At 40.2% G+C, this 27,474-nt stretch overlaps 3 protein-coding genes across 3 annotated transcripts in view; 1 reads left to right on the plus strand and 2 right to left on the minus strand.

Moving 5' to 3' along the window:
• LOC132958709 (A disintegrin and metalloproteinase with thrombospondin motifs 7) overlaps positions 1 to 11,323 on the minus strand; it is a 71,067-nt gene extending 59,744 nt beyond the window's left edge. Inside the window, exons 1-2 of the mRNA XM_061031759.1 lie at positions 10,642 to 11,323; positions 6,737 to 7,104 (exon numbers count right to left, since the gene is read on the minus strand). Coding sequence (XP_060887742.1) covers positions 6,737 to 7,104; positions 10,642 to 10,756 — 483 coding nt within the window. The 5' untranslated portion in view covers positions 10,757 to 11,323. The remainder of the gene's footprint in view (positions 1 to 6,736; positions 7,105 to 10,641) is intronic.
• A 296-nt stretch (positions 11,324 to 11,619) lies between these two features.
• Positions 11,620 to 15,040, plus strand: LOC132958788 (relaxin-3 receptor 1-like). The gene has a single exon (XM_061031867.1). The coding sequence runs from the start codon at positions 12,391 to 12,393 to the stop codon at positions 13,531 to 13,533; it is 1,143 nt and encodes a 380-aa protein (XP_060887850.1). The 5' UTR covers positions 11,620 to 12,390; the 3' UTR covers positions 13,534 to 15,040.
• A 4,395-nt stretch (positions 15,041 to 19,435) lies between these two features.
• The window catches only part of itga11a (integrin, alpha 11a), a 51,578-nt gene continuing 43,539 nt past the window's right edge, over positions 19,436 to 27,474 (minus strand). The window contains exons 22-30 of the mRNA XM_061031979.1: positions 24,862 to 24,938; positions 24,602 to 24,685; positions 24,245 to 24,335; positions 24,045 to 24,158; positions 22,958 to 23,041; positions 22,747 to 22,857; positions 22,455 to 22,550; positions 21,172 to 21,285; positions 19,436 to 19,907 (exon numbers count right to left, since the gene is read on the minus strand). Coding sequence (XP_060887962.1) covers positions 19,830 to 19,907; positions 21,172 to 21,285; positions 22,455 to 22,550; positions 22,747 to 22,857; positions 22,958 to 23,041; positions 24,045 to 24,158; positions 24,245 to 24,335; positions 24,602 to 24,685; positions 24,862 to 24,938 — 849 coding nt within the window. The 3' untranslated portion in view covers positions 19,436 to 19,829. The remainder of the gene's footprint in view (positions 19,908 to 21,171; positions 21,286 to 22,454; positions 22,551 to 22,746; positions 22,858 to 22,957; positions 23,042 to 24,044; positions 24,159 to 24,244; positions 24,336 to 24,601; positions 24,686 to 24,861; positions 24,939 to 27,474) is intronic.

The following is a 27,474-nucleotide window of genomic DNA, read 5'->3' on the forward strand; positions in this document are numbered from 1 at the left end:
TATTTCCATGATTTCACAACATCTACGTAAGTGTACTGTAGTGCGATATCATGTGTGTGTTTTTACTAATTCACAACAGATGACACATGTTTGAGCATTAATACACAAGGAGGGTGCAAGTAACACATTCATTTCTGATACACACAACACTGGTGGGAACTGCTGTCTTTTTTCTTCACTACTGAGATGCTAATAGAGCCTTCCATTATGTTCCACTCGACTGTGTAAATAGCTGTCAGTCTTGTGCTCTGAAATGTTAAAGTTGTAAATCTTTGTAAATGTCAAGTTTTCTCTGCATCACTCTCACCAACCTGCAAATCTCTGCAGCATTTACATAACCAGCGACTCCACAATCATTCAAGTTTTGTTTGTTTTTTTCTCCTGATGCAGACCTGGTGGCACCTCTTCAACAAAAACATTCATGTTTCTAAAAATAAATCCCCCCCCCCCCGATAAGACATTCTGTTTTAAGTTTAATTATAATTTTTTAAACCCATTATGCCTTTAAAGATAAGGCAGACTGAGATTAGCACTAATCCTTCAGAACAATAATTCACAGCCTCCTTCATCAAATCCACCTGCTCATTAAACAGCCTCTCACTCCAAATGTAAAACTGCATGTTCAAGGCAGAAACTCTGATATTCAAATGGAGAGTCTGGAACTTGTCATTCTTTCAAAAACTCCTGCAGGAAAGAAGAATCATCCACAAAAGCACAGAGAGACTTCAATCTATGAAAAAAGCATCTTGTCTTCTCATCTGTAAGTATTTATTTCCACACATCTTTTTAATGTCATTAACTGCAGAATAAAAAAACATGGTCATCATACGTTTTCTAAGAAGCTTTGTATGATCTTCAGGAATATTGGAGAATTCTTCTACAATCTCTTAGTATTTTCACAGTGACGGATTCTTCATACTGCTTGCTGTATTCTCCAGGACATTGGATTTGAAATGAAAGAATGGCTATGACAGTGTTTTGAAAGCAGAGCTATAGTGAAAGTGCAGACAGACTGGATGAAATCTTGTGCGTCAAGTCAACATCCTTGTCCTTTGTTCGGGAGAGCAGGGGACCCAGCCGCGCGGTGCACGATGGATGTGCCAAAGACAGTTAACAGAATGTTCTGTCAACTCTACTTGTCAATTTGCAACATCCAGCAGGATACAAACTTTAGAGAAAAACAAGCCCAGCTCAACACATACGGCTTTGACAACTCAAATCTAACTGTCAAGATTTGAAATGCTGATTAAATCTGAATGTAGACTCAAAATGAGGGATTGTAAAGTTAAAGTTGTATTGTTCTGCAAACTCATTTTTATGCTTTAAATGGTCAAGAAAACCTGAGCATTTTCCAACAAGCAAGGCATCATCTGCATCAGCAGTGTGTAAGAGGACTCAGAGCCAAGCAGCAACCTACATAATGAAAAACATATTTTAAAAAAAGCAATACGGACGTGCGGAAAAGGGCAGTTCTTGGGTTTACACTTGAGGCCGGCTGCAAAAACAAGGAATTCCCATTAGGTTATGTTAAAATGTCAATTTTTAGAGCAAAAATGAACAAAGTTATGCATAAATGTGCATACATATGTAGCTGAGATAACAGACAGATGTGCCAGTTGTTGCAGTTTTCCAGGAGGCTAAAGGTCCACCTCTATACATATTTCTTTAAAGATTAAAAGTTAGGTGGAGTCAGCATTTCGATGGCGGCCATCGTTAGGCTTCAAAATGCCTTTTCAGAAACCAATGGCTGACATCACTGAGACTACGTCCTAGTAGGAATGCAAAGCAGTGAAGCAACTTCATTGACTGTATTGAAACAACTTCTCCATAATACGATGACAACCAACACTCTTCTGAGCAATTACAGGAAGCAGCATCATAATTAAAAAACAAAAAGGTTTTCTTCATTGTAAACTTCATAGAAGTGAACAGTCAATTTGTTCGACAATTATTCTCAGTGAGCAATGTAGGACTTGGCAAACTTTTGATTCAACGTCCTAGAGAATAACTGGCCTTAACTGGCCATGTCAGTCACCTCACCTGACATCAATCCAGACGATCTTGTGTTTAATTTATAATAAACCAGACTTATGGCAAAACAATGTCAACGCAGCCAGGAGCAGAGCTGGCTGCTGCAGAGGCCTGGCAGAGAACCGTCAATGTGGATACCATGTGTCTGTGAGTATGTGAGGATTCAAGACTTCAGAGAGTGATTGTCTGTAAGGCATTAACTATTCATTATTAAATAAAATGCTTTTTCAACTTTACTTTCAGGTCAAGTTACTTTTGTTCTCCTTCAAATTTGAGACATGATTAAAATGTTTATGCTTTGGAGTTCAATTGTCCCAAAGGTTTCCTTAACAATTTTTGATCTCTAGTTGACTTTAGAGCACTTTTTACGAGTTGGTTTAATGTATGTACATCTCCTGCACACGTGTACATGCATTAGTGCGAGGCTCTGCCAAAATTAGTCTGATGCACAGGTGGCCCCAAGTGGCAATCCCTGGTGTTGAAAAATGAAGCCAATGCAGAAGTGCAAAAAAGTGCAGTTCATCCATTGTCCACTTGAGGTTGCGTCTAAAAGCCTAAAAGCTAAAGTCACATAAATACTATTTGACAGCAGAAATAAACATTTTTACAACCTGGTACGAAAAATGACTTGAATCTATTTTAGTTTATGAAGGATAATAGTTTTGCATAATTAGGGGCGGGGCTAATATGACTACAAGTAGGTGCATAGTAGCAGTTTTTGATGAGGCTCAAAAGCCAACCTCAGCTCCAGCTCTTCAGCTGCGGGCTGAAAGTTAGCTGGAGAGCATTTTCACTGAGGCAACCACCATTGGTGGGCTTCAAAGGTTCACTTCAGAAGCCAATGGGTGACATCACTGAGACAACATCCATGTTTTATACAGTCTACAGTGTATTGGTGTTCCAAATGCAATCAGGAAGATATTTCATAAAGAAAATGTACTCAACATTTCTGTTTGAGTCCAACGATACACAACACGATTTGCAGAGTAACAAATTGAATGTAAACACAGCTTTTGTTTGTTTACAAGAAGACTCCACTAAGCACTTTTAGGCAAACCTGCGTTGTACAAAAGCCAATTATCCCGATGAATCACGCAGCTGCACATTAATGTATGCAGACAGCAAACTGGCAAGGTCGGTAATCTCTCAGACTCTCGCTGCACGTCAACAAGGTACAAATTAGTGCAAACTGTATTTATTTCTAAAAATCAGCCTTTGTTTTTAGTGAGATAAGCATTTTTTTGTTAAAGAAGGATGCTGTACAAAGATCATTTTTTACGTCTGTTGCTAGATAACAAGGCCACCGTATTTTACCGGAGGAGCATAAGTGTGTTACAAAAGCACAAATGGAATATTTGCACACGCACTGAATAACCTTGGAGCAGAGAGGATTAAGCAGCAGGAGATTGTGCCTTGAGAAAGGGTGACAACGGACTCTGTCCCCGTTTTTTCTACGAGCCTTTAATGAAGTGTAGCGAGTGTGGGAAGGATAGCTCTTATACAACATGAATCCAAGGACTGCATTAACGTAGTTATGGGGAAATGCAATGATGGTTGCATGCACATCTTTCTGTTTGAGTTTACAAATTATTGTTAAGCTGTATAAAGTAACTCTACTTCGATCATCTTATTACAGACCAGTGATCTTTCTCTCTCAGCACAGTTTTCAGGATGTATTCGGTGGTTAAATTTGAAAGAAGTTCATGATGCTTTAAAGAATGCATGATCCAAAATCTCAAATGTGTTTTCCAGCATATTGCTGGAGTCAAAACTCAAACTATGCAGGTTGTTTGTGCACGGAATTGCAGAGCAGACCTTAATTGTACAATTCTTTCTTATGTGCCTCAGGCAATGTTTGTTTACTTCAAGTGCAGTGGGCCATTAAGCCATTTGATAAATTACCCACAGGACTCAACTATGCAGGTGAGTTAAGCATGCAACCTGATTTTGAGCTAAAACATTAAAGGGGGATTTTCTCTCTGGGAATTTTGATCCACTTAAAAGTTTAAATAGTTTGCCTAACAAAACATTTCATTTTCAAAATAACTGAACGTTATAAACATCAAACAGATTCATGCATTGATATTGCATTTTATCCTAGTGGAGACTGTAAGTCAGTGTTTCCCCTAGGTTTACAGCGTTGGGGGGGTGGGGACAAGCTGACATGCCAACACGGCGACACGACGACACTTGAAGGAATCTTGGTGTCAAAAAGACCAAAAATAAATCTTAGAAAATATATATAATGGTAGGGGAAACACTGTAAGTATTCTGAATGTGATTTCAACCTTGGAGGGACCTCTGAGGGAAACATTTGAAAGTGTGTTTACAGGTGTTGGCTCCTTGTCTCGGGGGGGGGGGGTGAAGTTGTACGTTTCTCTCACTCACTATTTGATGAAACCTGAAAACGAGGGGGGGGGATAGTCATGGCTAACAGCTACAAGTTTAAAACATTTTTTTTTAAAGTGGAGGGAAGGAAAGAAGCTTAAGGCTAACGGCTGCAAAACACCAGAATCTCAAAAATAACCGTCAGTATTCAGGTTGCATTGTGGGTTATTTAGTTATTTAGTTTTCAAAATACTTTGGAATGGAAAAGAGAGAACTGGCCCTTTCAACTACAAAAACTCATATTCTAAATAATCTGAACTTTTAAAGTTTCTTCCAAATGTCTCTTGCTTTGCAAATGGATGTTTCCTCTAACTCAACTGTCCACAGGAGACAGAAAGTGTTCTCTGTCCTCAACAGTCTATGTGAAATGAGGGTAATGCTAAAATTAAAGCTCCCAATTAAAGCTTGTAGAAATCTGACTTGAAAAGGTTAAATGTATTAACAAAATCTGGATGAAAAGAGCTTCATGACTAATAGAAAACACAGTTCTAAAAATCTGATGTTGATGATGTGTAAACCATTTATGAGGACTGTAAGTGTGTGTGTGTGTGTGTGTGTGTGTGTGTGACAACTTTTGACTGACATCGCCATCATTTTGATTACAGCTCAGGCTCCACAAACAGAAAAGTGGATAGAAACTATCAGCATTTCTACGTTTTTATACGTCTGAGTTGATCCAGAATCAGAAGATGAAGCACAATATCTGTCATCAAAAAATTATTCATTTCAAAACGGTCACTGAGTTTCACAACGCTTTGATATCGATATCAGAAATGGCTTCTAACAATCACAGGCAAGTTCTTTTAATTATAACAAAACACCTAAATAAGGTGTTGGGTTAGAGGATATGAGGAACAGTCAAGAACATCTTACACATCTGACCTATTTATCAGGATTGCTTCTGCTTAATACATTTGAAGTGCACAGGACAATTCTAGATAGTTATGGGACCCAATATGGGGCAGTATTGCAGTATTGCAGTATTGCGATGAGTCTGTGACAAACTAAAAAGGTTTCAGGTGGAATATCTCTGAATCTCCTAACATATCCTTTAGCATTCTAAAGTTTGAAAGCTAAAACCAACCATCTGAAAGAGTAAGCAGAGAATGGACTCCGGGCTGCATTTTGAAACCAACAGTGTTTAAATAATGAATAAGTAGATCCTGGCCTGAAGTTGGACACCTGCTGTGAGCATGCCAGTGCACTGAGAGGAATACCACTTTGGTCTTCAACTTAACAGGTACAGAATTCAAAGAAAGTGGAACAAATGTTTACTGCAAAGGCTAAAGATGGTATTGAATGTGTGTGAGTCTAGTGAAGGCAGCTGTGGCTCAGCGGTATAGTTGTTGTCTGTGAATCAAAAGGTTGGCGCGATGCCTGCGTAGATTCTCAGTCATCCAGGTCATGATAAATTTGATGCTCTCAGGAGAGGTGAAACGTCCTCCAAGATCTTCAAACAAGTCCAGTTGCCTTTGTATCGAGCTTCAAACAACAGGTTGGCGTTTTGCTGCCTGACTCCACATGTTGAGGGTCCTCAGGCAAGACACTGAACCCCCAAAATTGCTCCTTGGCGGAATAGCCAGCAGTGTGTGAATGTGTAAGAATGGGATAATTAGTACTGATTGTGAATGAAGGGGTCAAAAGACTAGAGCAGTGCTATACCAGTACAGTCCATATGTGATTCATTTCTTGGACGTATGACGATGAAGTCTTTTCTTGAAACATACTTTTTCCTTGATTTGACTTGAGTTTGTTGACCTCCCTATTGTTAGTGAAGCTCTGATTAAAAAGGATTTACTGATTTCACCTGTTTTAGTTGGCTTGTTTTTATGATTGCCTGTCTTCTGGTCTTTGCTCTATGTGCTACATTTCATTTGAGTGACGCACTTTTGTAACATAAGGTTAGGAAAAAAGCTTGATAAATAAAGGTTATTATTAGCATAAATATATGTACAAAAAGGGAAAGTTTGTGCTTTCAACAAAAGGTCACACTGTAAAGATCTTCAGGCTGGAATAAAGCACATATCTCTAAAAAGGAGACATCTTCAGACACGTGTTTGTTTTATAGAAAATCCGCTCAGGTTGTGCAGCTCTACAGCACCAGTAGGTTTTCAGATAAAACTGAACGTCTTTTTACACCTGACTGATAACTACATCCATCTTCCTCAGCTCCGAATACCATGCTACTGCTTTTCCGGATCATAGGAAATTAAGGAGTATTATTTTAATCTTCAGCATTTGACACATCCGCTTTTACAACTACATTTATTTTAGAACATTTTCCAATGAAATCAAGCTTTAAAAAAAAGGTACTCACCAGTCCATCACAGGTGCTTATTGCAGCCCTCCCTCTAACAGATCCCTCATCCGACACTTCACCTAAGTAATGGCACTGCGAGGATCCAGGAGGACTGATCTTTGCGCCCTCCAGGCCACCGTACCTCCTCTCCGTCAGGAAGCCAGGAGCCAGCAGGTTTGGGTTGAGGGTGAGGTTAAAGTGTAAACTGCTGCCGCCATGCCGCAGCTGGTAGAAGACTCGATCCAAGTCCGCCGGTCCCTCGGAGGCTTCCCGGCGCTGAACGCGGCGAACGTGGTGAGACAGGAAGTTGGACAGGAAGTGGCCTCTTGCATCCACTCGAGTGGGGTGAACGACTTCGTACTGAGGAGCATCCTGCAGATATCTCTCTGTCAACGCCAAGGGGGGGGACGAGAAGATGAATGACAAGAAGGGTTAGTAAATCATGGGATAGCAGAGGGTGATTAAATAATTATGTGGCTATAAAGTCATAAACAAACTGAGGACGCTCTAAACAAACCCATGTGTGTGTCACATATCTGTCATTTTTAATGATTGACTGTAAATGTACAGTATGGATCACCTCAAACTGGTTCCTGTCCAATATTCTTATGTCATGTTTAACTCTCAGCAGCTCTGATAAAGTCTGTGAAATCATCCCTCAGATTAAAATAATACTCCTTAATATCCAATGAAATGGAAGAGCTGACTCAGCAGCATGAAAGGAAGTGTGACAGAGAACTCTGTTTGTGAGCAGGGGTGAAGAAAATGTTCCTCCAGAGGGGGGATTCCCCACAGTCTGCTCTTTAATTCTATACATAGTGAAGCCTCGATGTGGCTGACTTATTGACACAGCATTGCTAATGACTGTGGAGCACATTTGTCCCAGAACATGAATGAGTTGCATCATTGCATCTTTTAAATTTAGTCCATCTCACTGAATTAGTCATATTCATGTAAAGTGTGCATTTTTACAACACAAATACAGTTTTTAAAGGAGGTGCGTAGGATGACCAAATGTCACCGGAAAAGAAAAAAATCCTGCACACTACTCTTGCTAAGCATCACCAATTTATTAGAAAAAAAATCCCAATGTTTCGGTCCCTCTGAACCTTTGTCAAGCGTGTTCAACTTATTTTACATTTCTCTCTGTGTTTAAATCTTACTGCCTGAAATGTCTCACATTGCGTCGTTTTTTTAATTGTGATCATTTGTCAGGTCATATCAGTAATACTGTGACACCTTGGTGTATTTATAACTAGAAACATCAGCATAGCACAGCTCAAGGCTGAAATGTCACACTGCTGCCACCTCCTCTGTGGATCAGCTTAGTCTTCATGGAAGGAGAAAGTGTTGAAGTATAGTTTTGGACATAGAGCAGAAAGACGCAACACACTGAAATCATTCAGGCGAGTACAGAGGAGCTACAAGAACTCTCCACCAATGACTAGACTTGTCCTTAGCTGCAATTCATTCTGTATTTCCTGATATAAAAAAAAAAACATATTTGAAAATTACCTTGAAGATCCGGAATATTACTTATTAAATATCACCCATCACTACTACTTACAATATGATGGCTATTTGTAGCCAATCTGCAAGAGCATAACAATCCATCAAAATAAAAACTGGTGTCACAACACTATTGTCACATTAATTAGTTCATGGTAAAAAAAGAAATCCCTAGTTGCATTTTAAATGTAGATTTCAGTGACCTTTCAAACCCTAAATATGACATCATCAGTTGATTCTCATTAGGAGAAAGGTTCACACAGGTTAAGATTTTGGGGCGCAGATGGCCTAGCAGGTAGGTTGTGCACCATGTACAGAGGCTGTAGGCCTTAAAGCGGGCAACCAGGGTTCGAGTCCGGCCTGTGGCTCCTTTCCCACTCTCTCTCTCTGGTTTCTGTCTCTATCCACTGTCCTATTGAATAAAGGCAAAGAGCCCCTAAAAAAAAATCTTAAAAAAAGAGAAAGGAACAGATTTCAAACAATGACTTCAAACAGCGTTGAGACATAACAATATAAGGTCTTGCTGCATTCTAAAATGATTGTCTCACATACTTTCAGTAACACATCAGTGCAGTGAGATATGAGATGGAGGTTTGCTTGGAATGTCTCCTTGAATGAAAGGCAACTCGATGATTTTACCAGTAGATAACATGCACACTGCTGTATCCCTGAATGCCTTCAATATTTCAGCTACATCTCAGGAATCACTTTAAATTCAAATCAACTTATAGCTATGCAAAATACGAGGAGCTATTTCATTAACATGGCTGCCACCAGTCAATCAGGACGGCTGTCTTTCATTTAATGTTTTCGATGTTGATCTGAATTCAAAATATTTACTCATTAAATATGGATAGGCCCACACCTCCTTGATGGAGTTTAGCTCTCTCCTCTGAGTGATTTGTAGTTTCATGTGTGAGGATTCTGTGACTTTGAAAATCATGAGGAATTTTCTCCACCCGCAATAATTGCATGCAGCATCTTAACTAATAAATTACATAAAGATGATGGTTCTAAATCCAAGAGATCTGCGTCCAGCGTTTCATCAAGCAACTGTTCCATAAACAGTTTACAGCCTGCAAACTATTTTTTTTTTCCATGAGAATACAAAGGAAGTGAAATTTCATTTAAAATCTAACTTGAAAGGCTTAAAGGGGGGGTTTACATGTGGTGTCAGGGTCCACCATGGTCGATGCAGTGGCTGCTCAGACGAATGAGCTCGACTGATCACGGTCATGTTATGCACTCTAAGTCATATCTAAATGATTGTGAATTCAAATGTTGATTTCCCTTCTTCCTACATACTGTTAGTTCAGTAACAATAATGAACATATTGTAGTATTTTGGGACCAAATATGACAGAACAATTGAGCAACTTAAAACCCTTATATACATTCTTTTAAATTAAAATGTATATATATATATATATATATATATATATATATAACAGCTACAGCTCAGTTGGCAGTCGGTCGTCCCATGAGTCCTTGGGCAAGACACTTGGCTCCCGTTGCTTTGGCGACAGTGAATGAATGTGTATGGACTAGTTGATACTGACGGACACTTTACATAGCAGCCTCTGCCGTCAGTGAGTGAATGGGTTTGAATGGGTAGGTGTGATGCTTATTGTCGTCAGAAGACTAGAAAAGTGCAATACACGCTCAAGTCCATTTACAAGAGACACAGCTCAGATCTTTTCTATCTGGGGTTCTCAGACACCGGACAATAAATGTTAGAGTTTCTTGTGTCAACATTTATCACCTGAAATCATTTCTGTTTGGCAACAGCCTCCCCTCTTCGGCACAAACTTGTTTATAAAGGCCAACAGGCAGCACTATGCTTTTTCTCAGAGGGGACCACGGCTGACAGGAGGAGACACAGTGGGTCCTGACTCCTTTTCTGCTCCTATCTGTTACCTCAAGAGAGGTCTGACTTTTAACACCCAAAGCATGAGGTGCAGGGAGAGGAGGGAAGGGAGGTGCATCCTGCAAGACAAGAAATTCTCTGATGGGATGAAAATGTATGCAGTCTGCAGTAGAGTAGAAATAGCTTCATTTTGATGATGCCTCATGTCAGAGATTCTGTTTCATGACCTTCACGGTTGGGATCAGAGGTCAGTGTCAGCTCAGATTCTTCATTTTGGCCCGAGGCCAGGCTAAGCAGATGTTTGCCTTTGATGATTAAATGCAAAGCAGTGCTCTCTCCACAGCTAGCAGACTAAACTGCAAACATGGGTTTAATTGCTATTGGTCAGCCCATACCTTTGTAAACACAAGTCACAGCTGTCCTATATCCTGCACTCTGGGGACGGCTGGCCTCATTCTGCTCCATTAGATGCACTCTGAAACTGGTGTGCACAAGAAAACAATACCAGAGGACGAGGCTTTATCGTGGAGTTTTTGCATTTGACTAACCTGGTTCATGTGATAATCCCAACGCTTTGCAGTTTCCCAGCAGAAGTGCGATGAAGAAGTGAATGAAGGAGAGTCCTTGTCCGGAGGCGTGAAGCCCGCAGTCCAAACGGGTCATCTTGTCAGGACGGTGGCCTGGATTTGAGAAGCATTTAATGACTTTCTAACACAGCGGCGATTGTCAATTCAAATTATTTCCATCTGGGCAGGAGGAACATTTGGCTTTTGTTGCGGCCATGTACTCAAACTGTGACAACTCCCAGCAAACTTCTCAGTTAGGCCTGAACATGGTCAGTTTCCACGGGGCGTTTTCGTTGCATTTTAACTCTGCTTTTTGACTTCTTCGCGTGTCGATTTTAGCGTCTGTGCTGCCTCTGTCCTCCATCAGTCTCCTTCCCACAGTCAGTGACAGCTTCTACATTTCTTCTGCAAACTTTCGCAAAGCCACCCCCACAGATGGGTGGACTTAAGACAATGGGCTATCTTTCAGCTGGGCTGCAGGCTTAAAGGGGAATGCTACTCCAAGAAACTGGATACGGAGCTTCTGTCCAAACTGGCTGCAGCTCCCAAAAGTGAGGTCCTTCGAGTTTTCACTGGGTCAGATGAGGACCTGTGAACATATGGGTGCATTCGCGTGTAGTCAGAGAAACGAGTGCAGATATGTGGTTTCAGTCTGAGGGTTTTTTTTAAATTCCAATGTGCGTAAAAAAAATAAAATAAACAAAGAAGTCCTCTGCAGGAGAAAGTCTGGGACAAAACCTCGAAGAAGTGGTGGCGGGAATTTGGAAATGCCACAGGCCTAATCATTGAGTTCACTGAGGTTCCTGTCTGAAAAATAATCAGTTAAAAAGTTTGTACCAACACACAGTCAAGTAAAAACATTTGATGAAAAATATGACCCTTTTTCTCCAATAAGGAAATTGTGTGTGTGTGAGGAGGGGGGAGGGGGGGGGTAGTGAAATCAATTGATCAAGTCTACAATGAAGTCCACACGGTCACTAAACTTCATTGTTTTACATTATTAGTCTTGATTAGACTGAGCTTAGCGCGCCCTCTATTGGATGTATCAGACAATAAAAGAGCAATGATGCAGGTGTAATGATAGGCTACTTTAAAAGTTTCAGCAACTTTCTACACACATCTGCGTTTAATTTATTTTTATCTGATTTAAAACAAAATGGTAAATAAAACGAAGCCTAAGTAGAAGTAGGAAATGTTCTTTCGAATATTTGGCCTGTAGAGATCTCTGAAACATGATTTAATTTTTACTTTTACGGTTTGTTTATCAATATTTCTTTCTTCCTCTATTGGTAAATATCCATCGCTCACATTTAACAGAACATTTGTCAGGTCCAAATTCTTGAAAACTACTTGAATCCCCATCATAAAAGTTGTTTTCTTCTTAGATATCTCCTGTTGGGAGCATTTTACGCACGCTCATCACGGACCCTATGAGCTGACAGATATATTTTGATACATGTATGGAGATCCAACAGTGAACCAGTCACGTTGTATTTGGAATGCGTTAGTCTCGTTTATATGACCGCCTGGTTCTCTGCCGCGTCTCGATCGACCAATCGTGGCTCAGCACATAAATGACACACCTGCATAAAAACAGACTCCAGCTCACTGAGTGTGGACACACGGCTGACCGAGACACTTTGGCATGGAGCATCCCTGTTCTGTTTCCGTCTAGCCTGCTGTGCGCGCAGTTGAACCCCTGCTGTGCGCACAGGTTCCTCATTTTTAAAGATGGAAGAATTACTGAACTACAGCGGAGCGATGAACAGAAGTAGGCCTGGTTATGACAAATTTAGTTTTGAAGACATCGATGTGAGCGCAGACGGCGCCTTCATCCTGAGGATCCTCATCTCCGTGGTTTACTCAGTGGTTTGCGCGGTGGGCTTGGTGGGGAATCTGCTCGTGTTTTTCCTCATGAGGTTACGACAAGGTCGAAAAAAGTCCAGCCTCAACTACTTTATCATAAACTTGGCAGTGACGGACTTTCAGTTCGTGCTCACGCTGCCCTTCTGGGCCGTGGACACCGTGCTGGACTTCAGCTGGCCGTTTGGAGACGCCATGTGCAAAATCATCCTCTCTGTCACTGTGATGAACATGTACGCGAGTGTGTTCTTCCTCACAGCCATGAGTGTGACCCGCTACTGGTCGGTGTCCTCGTCCCTGAAGAAGAAAACTTACAGGAGCTCACGATGTGTGAAGTGGGTGTGCGTGGTGCTGTGGGTGGCGGCGACAGCAGCCACAGCTCCAACAACGATCTTCTCCACAGTGACTGTGGTGGCCGGGGAGAAACTCTGCCTGCTCAGGTTTCCTGAAGGGCACGATTGGCTTGCGCTCTATCACATCCAGAAAATACTGATAGCCTTCATCATCCCCATGCTCATAGTCTCTGTTAACTACTTGATGCTCCTGCGCTTCGTGAGGCGGAGGAGCATGGACAGCAGCAACCCTAGACGGAGAACAAGAATCACCAAATCTGTTGCTATAGTGGTTTTGTCTTTCTTCTTCTGCTGGATGCCAAATCATGCGATCACATTTTGGGGTGTTTTGGTCAAATTTAACGCGGTAAACTGGGATAAATCATATTACATGGTGCACACGTACGTATTTCCTGTCACTGTGTGCCTGGCGCACGCCAACAGCTGCTTGAACCCGGTACTCTACTGCCTGATGAGGCCAGAGATCAGGAAGATGCTCAGTGGGTTGGTGTTCAGAGTCTCCACTCCTCCTCACAATAAGGGCTGCGCCACGCGCTCTTTTACGCAGGGTGACACTCAGGGTGCGCTGCCTCTCCACATTTCCGACAATGGCGAGTACAAGCTGTGCAATTTGGAACTTAATGGCTTATCGAGCTCCAACATGATCCCCTACACTTGATAACTTCAGACTGGTGTAGTGATGCTTTTGTTTGCTTTTAATAATCATCTGTTGCTGTCATCATTCGTGCGTAAATATCGTACCTGACTGAAAACTGTGAAGGACTCATTGCACAAAAGTGTCTGAACACTTTAAGGACTTACAGCACATAAATACCACTCACGTTTTTGCCACCATGGCATGGACTATGTACAATGACAAGTGCAGTGCGAAACTTCTGTCAACTTTGTATAAGATACTTGTTGATTCCACAGGTTATATAAACGCTGAAGTCCGTCATTGTCTGTCCTTTCTCTGCTTTGAAATGCAACTGCGTCTTTCTCTTCCTTTTCGCCCCATGTGAGTGGTATTTTTCTTTTGAATTTTCGCGGAGATATGCATACACGAAATATGAGCGATGAGAACAGGGGGGATGAATGAAAAAAATTGACAGGATGAATGACGTATAAATAAATATAAATGACACATGACGGGGACATTTCCTGCAAAATGATGGATTTCTGTTTTTCTTAAGGGACATTTTATATGTACATTAAGAATAATCAAATGCCTGCAATGTTTTCCATTTAAGTTTATGTAATGTAAATATGGAATATTTTATTTTGATTCCCTGCTTTTTCGTTTTTGAAAAAGGTCATCAAAACAAACACTGATGAGATCGTCACTTGAACAGTACAGAAATAAATGGAACAATATTGCACACTCTTCAGGGGAAATAAGTCAAAACATGAAAAAAAAAAAAATGAAAAAAAATAGCTTATGACCCAGAGAGCAGGGGCCCAATTTTTAAATGACATGTGGATGAGCCAATCTTTCCTCCTATAGGGCCAGCTTCATCCTTTTCTCCGCCCTGATCCTGCTCAGATTATGAAAGTGTCTGGTTAAAGTAATATGCCAGCATCAAAGAGATCAGTTTGGAATGCAAAATATAAATAATAAGTGTGGAGAAGGTTTGTGTGCAAAGTCAAAAGATTTCAATTAAGAAGTTGCAAAAGGTGCAAGACTGCAATTTTAGAAGCAGTACTGCAACTGTCATGCAGGAACAGGTGGAGGCAGGAGAGGTGTGTGACACTGCCAGGCAGAGAGCAATGGGATGTATCAGGGGTAGTCAGAGGTAGATCGTGAGCACAAGGGGAGGGACGTTGTTGCTCTTCTCTGCTAATTGTATGCCAGGGATGGTTGTAAAAGTGCTCATACTACACTGAGAACTCCGCTACAAGGAAAAGTCCTGCATTCAATATTATGTGAAATAAAAGTATGTCTCCTTATGACATTTCGGGAAAACAGCAAATCCTTAAAAGTACAGTAGTTTCCTCTGGGAGGTAGCAGAATAGAAACATGAAGTACAGACAATGTAAATACTAAAGTTAAGTATTTTTTAAGTATAAGACATTTTCTTTACACACATTGCTTTAAAATCACAAATAACACGCCATTGCACAGTGAATTTAAGAGTCTATACATGTATATTAAATGTATAAATTACAATAAATTCTAGCAGAGATTATTTTGGATTATTGCTTACTTCTTTCTATTATACTTGAGTAGTGATTGTGTGTTCCATTCTCCCCCCTGATCACAATGAAGTCAGTCAAGAGAGAGTGAATGCACTGGTATATATTTCTATGGCACTTTCATCTCAGCTTCGATATGGCTTTGGGGGGAGGGAGAATAATAAGAATGTGTATTAAAAGGGTGGCCACAGGTGTGTTCTGTGCGACCTGCTGTGAGGGGCTGGTTTGAGACAAAATTCAATTCAGACAATAAAGCTTCAGATGAATTCATGCAGTGTTGGTCAGCTCTGCATCTCAAAGCTCCCTTTCATCATATGCTGCCTGTGTTACTAACGCTGAATGAAGGTCCAGTTTGCTGTGTGACATGTGCTGTCTCAGGTTATTATTAATGGCTGGCTGCAGAGGTTCCAGCTATCTCTCGGATCTTGGTGAGTTATCTTCAGATGACTGATAAAACAAAACACATAAGAGCCATGGAGCTGAGTGGTCCTCTGGCTCCAGGTGTCCCAGTTTGCTGCCAGGTTTGTGTGACAATGAGTGTTCATCCCGTTCCATTCATTCACCTGATTTTGCCCTGAGGACGCTTTTATGTTGTTTGGACTGTCCCCACCGCTGCAGGAATAGTGCATCACGATGATTTAAAAATGGTCCTACAAGCAGCCTTTTCCTTTATGCAACAAGTGTGTATGCAATCAGTATGCAATCATACATCCACGGTGTTGTTCAATGCGATCTCTGTCAAACCAATTTCATTCACAGCTCTTCAATTTGTCACGTCCACGACCTGAACAGAAAACAACCCTGCAGCGAAGGACTGTAATGAATAACAAAAGGAAGGAACATTGAGAAAAGAGACACACGAGGTGTCCCTTTTCCAGGTTGGACTGATAAAAATATAATACAGTACTACTTTATGTGATTTACTTTAAATCAGGAGAACTATTTCAACATGAATGTAGGCAGAAATTATGCAGAAACGTACCTAAGTGTAACCCCCTTCTTCTGGTTCTATCTCAGCTACAATAATCCTTTAAGACTAGCCAGGAGTTAGAATCAAACAGAAAGACATTTTTTAAAATAAAATCCTGTCGGGATAATTGGAAAGCTGATGAAGGTCATACTAAAGAACGTTAACATGATACTTTTTGTTGTTTTGATGGGTAATGTATGTACTGAATCAGTGGCAGCGCAATCTATTCATTTATAAGGTGTAAATACTTCAGTGGATTATTTCATTGCATGTACAGCAGGACGATTATCCTGACTATCCTTAAGAGAAAATGTGTGATTCCAGTTTCTCAGTTGAAAGAGCTCTAAGAGTGTATGACCATGAGTCACATACGTCACATCGTGTAACCTTCATCAAAATAAACTGAAAGGGTGAACTGAAGTGCTATTAATTCTCCTTATTCAATCAACAAATTATTCAGACTATTAAGTAATCATTCTCACAATTCTCACCAATCAGTGCACTGCAGCTTTTTATTCTTGATTGCTTTCTGAGTGTATGCTTTTAATCAAAGTATTTGGGTTTGATTAAATTCAACAAGTGCACTCGTATTCATTTTGAATGTTAGTTTAAATTAAAAAAGTGTTTTTTAAAACGCCTTTGTTAAATATCTTCAAACCCACATTTACTCTAACAGGTTAATATGCAAAATAGAAAAGAATTTGAGTCAAAACAGCAGTTTGTGCTCTAACTTATCGTACAGCAGATTCATTTTCTGTGATTTGCGTGTTTGAATTCAGCTCACAGCAGTGCTTGTGTTTGATTGATATAACTTTATAGTCAGACATTTTTCTTGCAGCTGTTGCTCAATATTAATGAGTTTGCAGCAGCAGCGAGGTTATTATTGCCCCTGTTTAAGGGATCGACACGTTTTCACCGTAGCTCTGTGGAGACAAGATGATTAGCATCAGCTGACTGAATGAAACCTGCATCCCTCTACCCAAATGACAGCTTCACTAAACCAATGCAACTTGTACTAGCTTTGTTCATTTACCCTTTTCTTTTAACCCAGAGAGAAAAAAAACCCAACCGCTAACACTGATTGTCATTTGCCTTTAAATTAGATTTTCTCAGACGTCATTGAAAACACTGCAGGCCAAACAAACCCCCAGGCTACATGGCCACCTGTGTGTTGAAAGTAAATTGATCTATGTGAAGCAGGAAACAATGCATGAAGGATGAAATGAGAACAGGACCCCTGTGGCCAACCCGTCAGTTTAATTATTTTCCAAAATTGTTGCTTTGAGCTGCTCTTTATTTATTTACATCATGGACTTAAGCTTTGCATTTGATATGCATGATTTTCTGTGTCTGACAATTTAGAACCAGCAAAAGCCAGTCAGTGAAATAAATAAGCTTTTTTCAAAACATTCTTTAAAACATTGTTTCTGTAGTTGTACTCCTCTTTAAAGATACCTTTAAAGCTAAAGCTGTTTACAGATATTATAGATATCACAAAGTGGATTAAGTCTATATATAGGAAGTCTAATTATCTACGGCTGAGCTGCAGTTTGAGAAATATAAGATAAATGCTGGACGGAGAGCATTCTAGAAATCAGAAACTTTCTGATTAAAGGGACACTAAACACACGTTTCATTTAAAGGTCACTTTAGTCATGTTCTGAAGATAATATGTTCTAGTGGCTCCGCTGAAACTTTATAAAATCTGAGAAAACTTGTGTTACCATCTTTGGACATGAAGCCTTAAAGACCAGAGGATATACGGGAAACGGGATGGTAACACTTGGTCTCATCATGGGAAAGGTAAGATGTCGCTAGGTTATGAATATGAAAAAGATCACACAAAAGAAGAAAATGAATTATATCTCAGTCTTAGATGATGATCCCTTTTGATTTGGATAATTATTGTAATATCTCTGTAATGACTCCTCCACTATACCAAAAAAAAAAGGCAGAGATTACGATTAAGGATCCTGTGGACATGCACTAATGGAGAGATGTCAGAGTGACGGGGCGGCCCACGGTGGGCACTCCTGAGCTGATGGTGGGGAGGGGGTTTGGTGCCTTGCTCAAGGGCACCTCGGCAGTGCTGAGGAGGTGATCTGGCACCTCTCCAGCTACCAGACCAACTTCCATATTTGGTCCGCACCGGGACTTGAACCGGCGACCCTCCGGTTCCCAACCCAAGCTACTGCCGCCCCCTGTCAGAAGATCAATAGCACTTGAGATCTTATTGAACGTCTAATCTCAAAGTAAGAAGGCCAGTGAGCATCTCGTCACGTTTAACACTGCAGTAATGATTAGTCTCTGAGATGTACTGTTGACTCCTGAGGAGGAGGAGGGAAATGTTCAGATTGACAGTGGCTGCCCCCTTCTTCCTGGACGATAAACAAAGCAGCAACCTGGAGACAGATGAAAAATCTGCTTCTTTAGCAGCAAATCAACCATTACAATGATTAGTCTTTATAGTACACTAAAAATGCTCTTGGGTAAACAAACATTGCTTGTTAATAAGCTTTTAGAGAAACAAAAATCTTGCTCGCTCCCTCTCGATCCTTAGCTGCTCCTCTTACTCTGTTTTAGATTCAGACTTAAACACACAGCTTCTCCAGGCCTCAGGTGTTCATTAAGGAGACGCTCAGACATATACAATGTTTTATTTGTTAGGCGTATAACAGCTCTTCACACCTCATCCAATACAACAAACAGACTTTTGTCTGTAACACCAGGAGGGTGATCACATAGCCGTGTGCATTTACTATGAAATCTGATCATCTCTTACCTTCAGCTCTTTAGAAAATCCATGTTATGAAATCTCTTTCCTGCAGTATCTTTTGCACATTCTTTTGCTCTGATGCAGTGCATGTTAAAAGGCATGCAACGTCTCGTAACAGGTTCAGTGACACAAAGCTGTTTGGTTTCATTCGTCTCCTTAAGTTACAAAGTAACGCCACAAATGATGTGGAAAATACTGAAAACTTAATAATACTTGAAAGTGTATAAAAAGATACTTGACTATTTACAAAATTCAAGTTAATTTTGTACAAAGTGAAAGTGCATCAAATGTTTAAAGCTCATCCTGGATGTTTTTCAGGATGAAAATATTTAAAGAGAAGGAGTGAATTCAGGTTGAGAAGAATCTCTTTTTCTTTTTTTGTAATCCAGAAAAGTCTCTGTAAGTGAAGCATCATGAATCTTCTCTTTACTCTGGCGACTTTAGTTCTGTTTCTTAATAAATTATGATGCTAATGAGCTGAATATGTTGCAGATAATATCTTTTAAAAATTGAAGTCCATATACAAAATATTAACTTTACATTTGCGGTAGCTTTTGGGTGGAATGTCACCCTTGAGGTTTTTCATGTATTTCAAAATTGATCATAAGACTTAAATAAATATACATCAGGAAAAGATGAAGGCAAATTGTTGCCTGAAATACTTAGAATAGAAGGAAAAAAAGCTCGCTCTATTCTTCTTTTCTGATGCCCAGGAGTCAGAGCTCCAGCCTGAAGCGAGAGCTCAAAGATCTATACATTTTACGACATGGAGGGCAGTGGAATACATGGACAAAGAAGGCCCTAATGTCGCAACAGTGCAGGAATGCTAAGTGAGTGTGACAGTGCTGACTCTCTGGGGTCAGGGGTGGTGGCGTGGGACAGATCCAGTGCACTGAACGAGCCTTTCTTCAGCGATCATGCGAGGCTGTCTTTTCGGTGCCACTGTGTTGTTGGGGAGCAGCGGGGAGGTGGGTTGGTCCCTGAGTGTTGGGTCCCCTTATTGAAAAGGTGTCTGCTGGGGGGCCCACAGCCTGCGTTACCGTTCTTCGGCCACTTTCCCGTTTGCCTCCCGCTCGTCCTCTTCTCTCCGTTTCTGCCTCCGGAAGAATCCAAGCTGCAAGGAAGAGGAGTGAAACAAAGCAAATAAAAATCTGATAAAAACTAACAATTTATGACTTTCCATGGTAGTTTGGTTTCCAGTTTCTGTATCAGTATGAGGAACAAAATCCTCTTATGACTTACTAGCTTTGCCTGAGTTTTAAAATACATGTCACTGTCATCTATCAGCTGATATGCCCAGCTCCAGTGTAATCCAGTGACAGTATAGAGAAGTGGACGTACTGTAGCCTACAGATCTGTCAAGTTAAGAGAAAGCCGAAGTGCCTTTAATAAACTGCACTCTTCTCATCAGCCCGCAGAGGGCGTCATTGTGTTGAGATCTACAAGAAAATGAGCCTGCCGCTCCAATGGGAGCACTGAAGGAGAGCATATTCAAACCTTCAGAGGTGCTCACAGGAGAGTGAGGGAGTTGTCACTGAAACACATTTTTGCACACACACAACATACACTGAAGCTAATCTGTGTCCAGTCTGACCATGTAGGGTCATTCACTCATTTAAAGGTAGATTTTATCTTTCTGTAAATGGCTCCTGTGTACAGCATTAATGTAAGGAGGCCTTTACTGACTACTGAGCTTTAACTTTAAAATAAGCTGCCCAAAGTTCAAATCCCACCCTTTGTTTCTCTGTTGCATGTCGTCTTGCTTAATATTTCCTTTCTTTACTGTCCTTTAAGTCAAAGGCAAAAGGACAAAAATTAAATTAAATTAAAATACATTTAAAAATAAAGTTCTACATTCAGCATAGCTTTTATTTCTCAAAACATGCACATGGGGAGATGCCATGTAGTTTCTTTTGTTTGAGCAAAAGCTCAGAAAAATACTCTATTTAATACTATAAGTGTCCTGACAGGAGCTAAAAAATATATTGTTTGTATCTTGACTTTTGTAAAGCTCTGCCAGATGCTCATATCATTATTAACATTTTGAAATGTCTGTAATTGGTCTTCTGCTACTGTACTATCTACTGATGTTGTTTTATTTTCTACCAGAAGGTGGCAGCATAACCCAGCGCTGAAGTATTGCTTTGTAATTTTGGTACAAATAAAGTCTTGGGAGACCTCAACTAACTTTAGTCGAGCTGAATACCTTAAGGAAAGAAAAACATGCTATAGCCTTCGATAGATTAAAAAGCTGTACTGTGGTTCACCTGAGCTCTCTGAGTCTCAGTAAAGATATATTACAGGTCTCTCTCTTCTTTAATGACCTCTGTTGTTTTAATATCTGTTTTCTAAATAACTTCCACATGACTCTGACTTACCTTCCACAGAGCGAGAATGAGCAGGGCTAACAACAGGAGTCCTCCCAGCGTGCTACCAATGATGATCCAGATAGAGATTCTGTAATCTCCCTCCTTCCTGATCTCCAAAACGATCTGAGGACAAGACGAGAAAATATTTACATGGTTCGTTTAGAAAATATATTTTTTTATTATTTTATTTATTTATTTATATTTTTTTATATTAGACTGCTGTTTCATAATGTTGTAATGTAGAGTTTATTAGATTAATCTTGGGCAACATCAAACTGTAATCAGTAATATATATGATTATAAAGCCTATAAACATGGGTAAATGTCAGCTAGGCTGCTGCTCTAACTACATCATTCTTAAATGATAAATGGACATGAGCTTGTATAACGCTTTTCTAGTCTTCTGACTACTCAAAGCGCTTTTTACACCGCATGTCGCACCTACACATTCACACCCATTTACACACTGATGGCCATATGTAAAGTGGCCATACATGTATTATTAACTAATCCCATTCTGATGATAATTAGTCTGGACTTTAAATCCAATCATTAGTTATATTTAGCACATGGACCCTCACACACTAAACATGGAATATTTACAAAGATTATAGCTTTAACTGCAACTCTGAGAAACATTTGAAGAATTGAAACATTGTCTATTATTAAAAAAACTAGACTGAAACAGAATTGAAAACTCCTTAATAAATGTAAAGGTAACCTTATTGGTTGACAGACGAATCAGAATTGTATATATGAAGAAAAATACCAACAACAATACATTTAAAGCTTTCCTCAGCTGAAATCGTACAATTGATTTGCTCTAGGTGGCAGAACAAAATGCATTCTTTAACTTGCCCATAGATGGCAGCAGAGATTCCTTTATTAGCTTTTACATGTTGAGCCGCTGGTCCTTTCGGTCCCTGAGCACCACACACAGCACGTGTGCTCTCACACCAACATTAGCTGTTTGAGTCTACACCGCTACAGTAACACAGCAGCTCAGCCCACTGATGTGTCTTATATATGATGATCTGTCAAGGGTTAATGCAGTGAAGTATGTTCGTGTTCTATAAATAAGAACTTTACTGATATTGGACTGTTTCATTACTTTAATTCAATTTTAACAAGTGCTAGTGACTGGTTTGATCTTCTATAGTAACACATGGAGAGGATAAAACTCAAAGTCTGGCCAAATCTGCTCTAATTTATGATGCCATTATGAGCTCAGATCGGATCAGGACAGACTCGGGGACAGAGACAGTTTACAGCTTCAGTTGTTGTTGACTCACATGTCTGACAGGCCTCTCTTCATGTAGAAACATGGGGCTGGAAGAGGGAAGCTCCACTGATGCACTGGTTGCTAGCTCCAAGATTTTAAACTTCAGCTGGAGAGGAAATGAAAACAAGCTGCCAGTTTTTACAAACACATCACACAGCTGAGAGACTACAAAGCTGGGTGTTTTTCAACTGAGTCAAAGCAGAACAACAGGAAGATGAATGGGACACTTGCATGCAAATGTGCTATAAGAAAGCTGAGGATTTCCAGTGTTATGTATGCATGATAGAGGGTTTTACACTCACTGCATGTAAGGTATCTATTCTTAGTGCTCCTGTGATTCTCACTGCAATTTCTCTGTAGGCGGCCACATTGACGGTGCACTGGACGGGCAGAGTCAGGGTGTTGGATTGGTTCTGTGTGAATAAAAAGATGATTTCAGCCTTCAGAAAAAAACCTGACCAAAGACTGAGTCAGGAGTATAAACATGTTTTTTATATATATTTTCTACTTTACCAAGCGGGAGAAGCGGGAGAGGTCCTCAGGTGACGCCCTGCTCTGTGCCACATGCTGAGGTGGTAAACAGTGTGAATCATCTCTCTGGGTGGCATGTGGTAAAAAAAACATCTGTCAGTATATTACAATCTTAACCTGCAAAAAAAAACAATTTGATTATTAATTACAAAACTTAATCTGCAGATAATGGAATAGACTTATATCTTAAGAAGAGAACTCATGTCTGTGTGTAAAGGGCAGACCTTAATCAGGATGTGGTTAGCCTAGCTTAACATTAAGACTGCAGGCAGGCGAGGGGAGAAATGGTAAATGCTAAAACATAAGTAGTGCTTGAAGCAAGGAATGGACTCATTGTTTGAACAGAAAACGTATTTTACCAAACAGTGTTGGTCCCTAATTACCCACGTAACCGACATACTGGATGCGTTTAGTAAATAATCATGGTCACAGTGAAACTGTTAAAGGCTAGAGATGAAAACCGGTTTCACATTATAGACGATGCTAGCTTTAATTCATGAGTCTAAACATTTGACTTTCCCAACTAATCCATGCATAGTAGGATGGTTACAACATCCGCTCTAGTTGAATAAACAACTTATTCCAATTCACTTAGCTAAAGTCAGCTTAACTGGTTAAATCAGCTAGCAAAGGTTTTGACTTGAACCTGAAGTTTCCTTCTAGATGTTGAAAGCTTGTGTCTACCTTTGGCTGAAATAAGGAACCATTATTTCAACAATTACACTTCATTACTGCTTGCAAAGAATGAAAGGTCTTAAAGAAGAGTAAAACGGGCTGGTTTGTCTATATTTAGGTTTGAAATGTATTTTGCCACAGGGTGGTTGTCAAAACAACCTCAGAAAAAAGGAAATTCAACATCTTTCAAACTGGAAGTCTGGTAACATAACTCATGATAATCTACTGTTAGACCAGGAAAGGCGAGGCACAAAACCCATGATCATGCTGTACTTAGCTGAGGCTTCTTTTTGTTGTTTACAAATTCAGCTTTTCCTTCTAAAGCAGTAATTAGTCTCTCTAAAGTTCACTTTAAGTAACTTTGCTGAGACTGACCTTAACGCTCCACACTCACCTGGTCGATATGAAAGTCAGATATCTGCAGGAGTTGGTTCCCATTTTTAGTCATTTCAGGGATCTCAATGTTCAGCTGCAGATCCTTTACTGGGAAGTAGCCAAGGTTCTGGATCTAAAGCAAAACAAGATGTAAATCATTTCCAAGTGTTTTCATGTGAAGTCAATTAAAGTTATTGTGAAGATGCTCATGGCTCTCACCTGGAACGTGAAGTTGAAAGGAGGTCCGATAACTCCAGGCTCCTCCAGCGACAGCTCTGATTTGATCTCATAGCGGGACGGATTTGAATCCCTTTTGAAGTAAACAATTAAACACAAACAAGAGGAATGTGAGGAGCAATTATCTTCCATTTATGTGAGATTTAAAGCATATGTGCGTGATATGAAGTTCCACATCCAGCTACAGTATCTGCATCTTATTTCCCAACAATGAGAGCCCATTGCACAACATTTTCCAGATGCCATCAAATCACTTTGTTCCAGATGCATTTGAGAATTAATAGCTCGAGAACTTCAGCGACATGCATTATCTTTTTAGAGATGAAGAAATTGACGAACCTAGTGAAGAGAAGGTCTGCCTCGTATCTCAGTGAGTAATAGATGTCGTTGAGATTATCAGCTGTGCTCTCTTCCTCGCCATCACTGTCAAGACAACAAGATAAAAAAAATCAAAACGGTCAACTATGATTATTTATTGGCCTCAATGCTCTTTTAACTAATCCTCAAAGCTTTAATTGCAAGTTTTTTTTAACTTGTTTCAAGCATCTTTATGGAGATGGAAATCATTTAAAATATAGATTTTCAATGAATGATCACACCTTTCAGCCTCCAGGATAATCCTGACATGGTCCAGGAAGACAGTCCGACTAAACTCAAGCTCCAGACGAAACGTTACCTACACAATGGGGAAAATGAAGTATAGAAGAACAAATCACTCAAATAATTCCACATTGTATCTATTCCGTCAGTTTCCCTTTTATGTGTTATCAGTTTAGTATTATTACAGCGTACCAAAACATTTACATCAGAGGTAAGAGGCTTCACATTACTGTATATATGCCTCCAACAGTAAATATCCTGCATTCAGGATTACAGACTAAAGCCCGCAATAACTAGGAATAAGTCTCCAGCTTTGACCCCAGGCAGACAACGGCATAGTTGGTATTGTATAAGAGCCAGGAAATTTCCCTTTAGCTGATGGCAACCCCATAAATACAAATCATCATGACCACGCACGCACTCACACACACACACACACACACACACACACACACACACACACACACACACACACACACACACACACACACACACACACACACACACACACACACACACACACACACACACACACACACACACACACACACACACACACACACACACACACACACACACACACACACACACACACACACACACACACACACACACACACACACACACACACACACACAGGAGAGGAGAGGAAAGGCCGAGCGTTGCATGTTGCATTGTTTACAGCTCTCAGTGCTGTAATGAAATCCTGACTGATTCTGCCAGAGAGAGGAATGCATAACAAAGTAAATTGTACCCCCTCCCCATATAGACTGACTCATCATTAACAGACCTAAGCATACAGTCACAAATTCTTGTGTTATAAAGACGCTATAATGTCCCTTAAGCGGCCATTCTCTTCTGATATTTATGAAGTTGAAACCAAAGGGAAGAATATATATTATGCTTGGAGCAAGACAGGGCTGCCTTGTGTAGCACACTGTATAAAGCCTGCGTCAAATATTGTTCTGAGCATCTTTTAGGATATACTCCAGAAGATAACAAACTCTAAATTCATATGGGTGATACAGTCTTAATCATCATTATGTTTCCCTTCTTCCCTCTCTTACAGAAGCGTTTCATCCTTGAGGGGTCTTTATAAATCCATAATGGTGGCAAGAGTGCTCGATTTGGCTCCTCACTTGCATGTGTGTGTTTGGAGGATAATCATGTGCAAGCTTAGTTGGAAAAGGAAGTTGAAACCAGGCTTAAAGATCTACTTCCTCCTCTGGGGCTGACGTATTCAGCCACATTCACAGTCCATAATCAAGCAATTAATGGCAACAACTAGTTCAGCTTGTCTCTCTGTACACCCACGACAAGGAAAAAGTAATTTGTCATTGCTCAGTGAAAACAGGCTCATTTTAGGGCTCATTTAGAGCAGGCATCAGCAAAGTTTGAAGTGCGTACTAGTTTTACACAGGTCGAAAAGACTCCAAATAAGTCCAAATAAGAGCTTTCACTGGCCACTTTAAACAGCTTGCCCTGATGTTCTACTTTCTCTCAGCTAAACAGCGGTTTGGGCAGTCTTGGCAGAAGTAGCTGCGTACCAATCAGCCTTGTTAAACTCAGTTTGCCACATTTTTAAAAGGCCCTCGACCAGAGCAGATCAGGCTTGTGGCTCTGGATTTGGTTCAGGCAGAATGAGTGGGCATGAATCACTTGGTAAGCCTTAAATGGGTGACCTGAGTCCTCTTGGTTCAGATGTCGGGGAGCATTATAGAGAAATGTGGTGATATTTTGGTTACCAAGGAGATCACGATTGTTTGTAATAATAACGGGGTTAGGATGTCTCAAGACCGCTTTGAATCACCTTTATTAGTTTATTCCTTCCGTATTTGTTATCAGCCTTCCGTATTAGGAAAGTAAGAAAGACAGACTATTGTTCAGACATCAATGAAAAAGACGGTTTATGGATAATCTGCTCGCTCTTTAATAGCTTTTATTTAGATGCAATCAGTGTCATCCCTTTTAAAGTTTATTCAAACATCACCTTCTTAAAAATAAAACTTGATTCTTTGCTGTAAAGCTCACTGGAAAGTGCAAGAGTCTCATAAATATCGTTGACATTACAAGCCTGTGGAAAAGCTTGCAAACAGCAGAATTGAAAGTGAGAATCAGTAACAGATGAGAGAAAGAAAAACCTCCCACTATCTTTCACTCAGTCTCACCTGATGCACAAAGCCCTCGCAGGACAAAATGTTCTTAATGGCTGCAAGACAGTTTTGTTTACCCTGTTGCCAAGAGGCTTTTTTGAAAATGACATCTCAATGGATGCTGATTTATATTTTAAAAGTCTACAGCAGAAAAATGTACTGCAAAGAGCTTTAATGTTGAAATAACGGATGATTATTCCAAATCTAAGAAAATGAGTTGAGAATGTGCAAAGTCACCTTCAGAGCTGTGTTAGTGATCCAGCAGCTCTCACATACGTTATGGCAGCTATCCCAGAAATCTTCCAAGACTCCATACTGCAGGTTTTAGTTTCACTCATGTGTTTTTGAGCCAGCGACAGTGTGTCCTCTTTAATGAAGAATGTGAAACAAAGGAAAATCAACTCTGCGGAGGTCCATTCTTCACACTCAGTCACATAAAATATGAACTCAGTGTTGTGT

Source organism: Labrus mixtus, chromosome 1, assembly GCF_963584025.1.
Source record: "Labrus mixtus chromosome 1, fLabMix1.1, whole genome shotgun sequence".
NCBI lineage: Eukaryota > Metazoa > Chordata > Actinopteri > Labriformes > Labridae > Labrus > Labrus mixtus.

Coding starts and splice junctions, on each gene's coding strand:
- LOC132958788 (XM_061031867.1), top strand. CDS start 12,391: ATGGAAGAATTACTGAACTACAGCGGAGCGATGAACAGAAGTAGGCCT.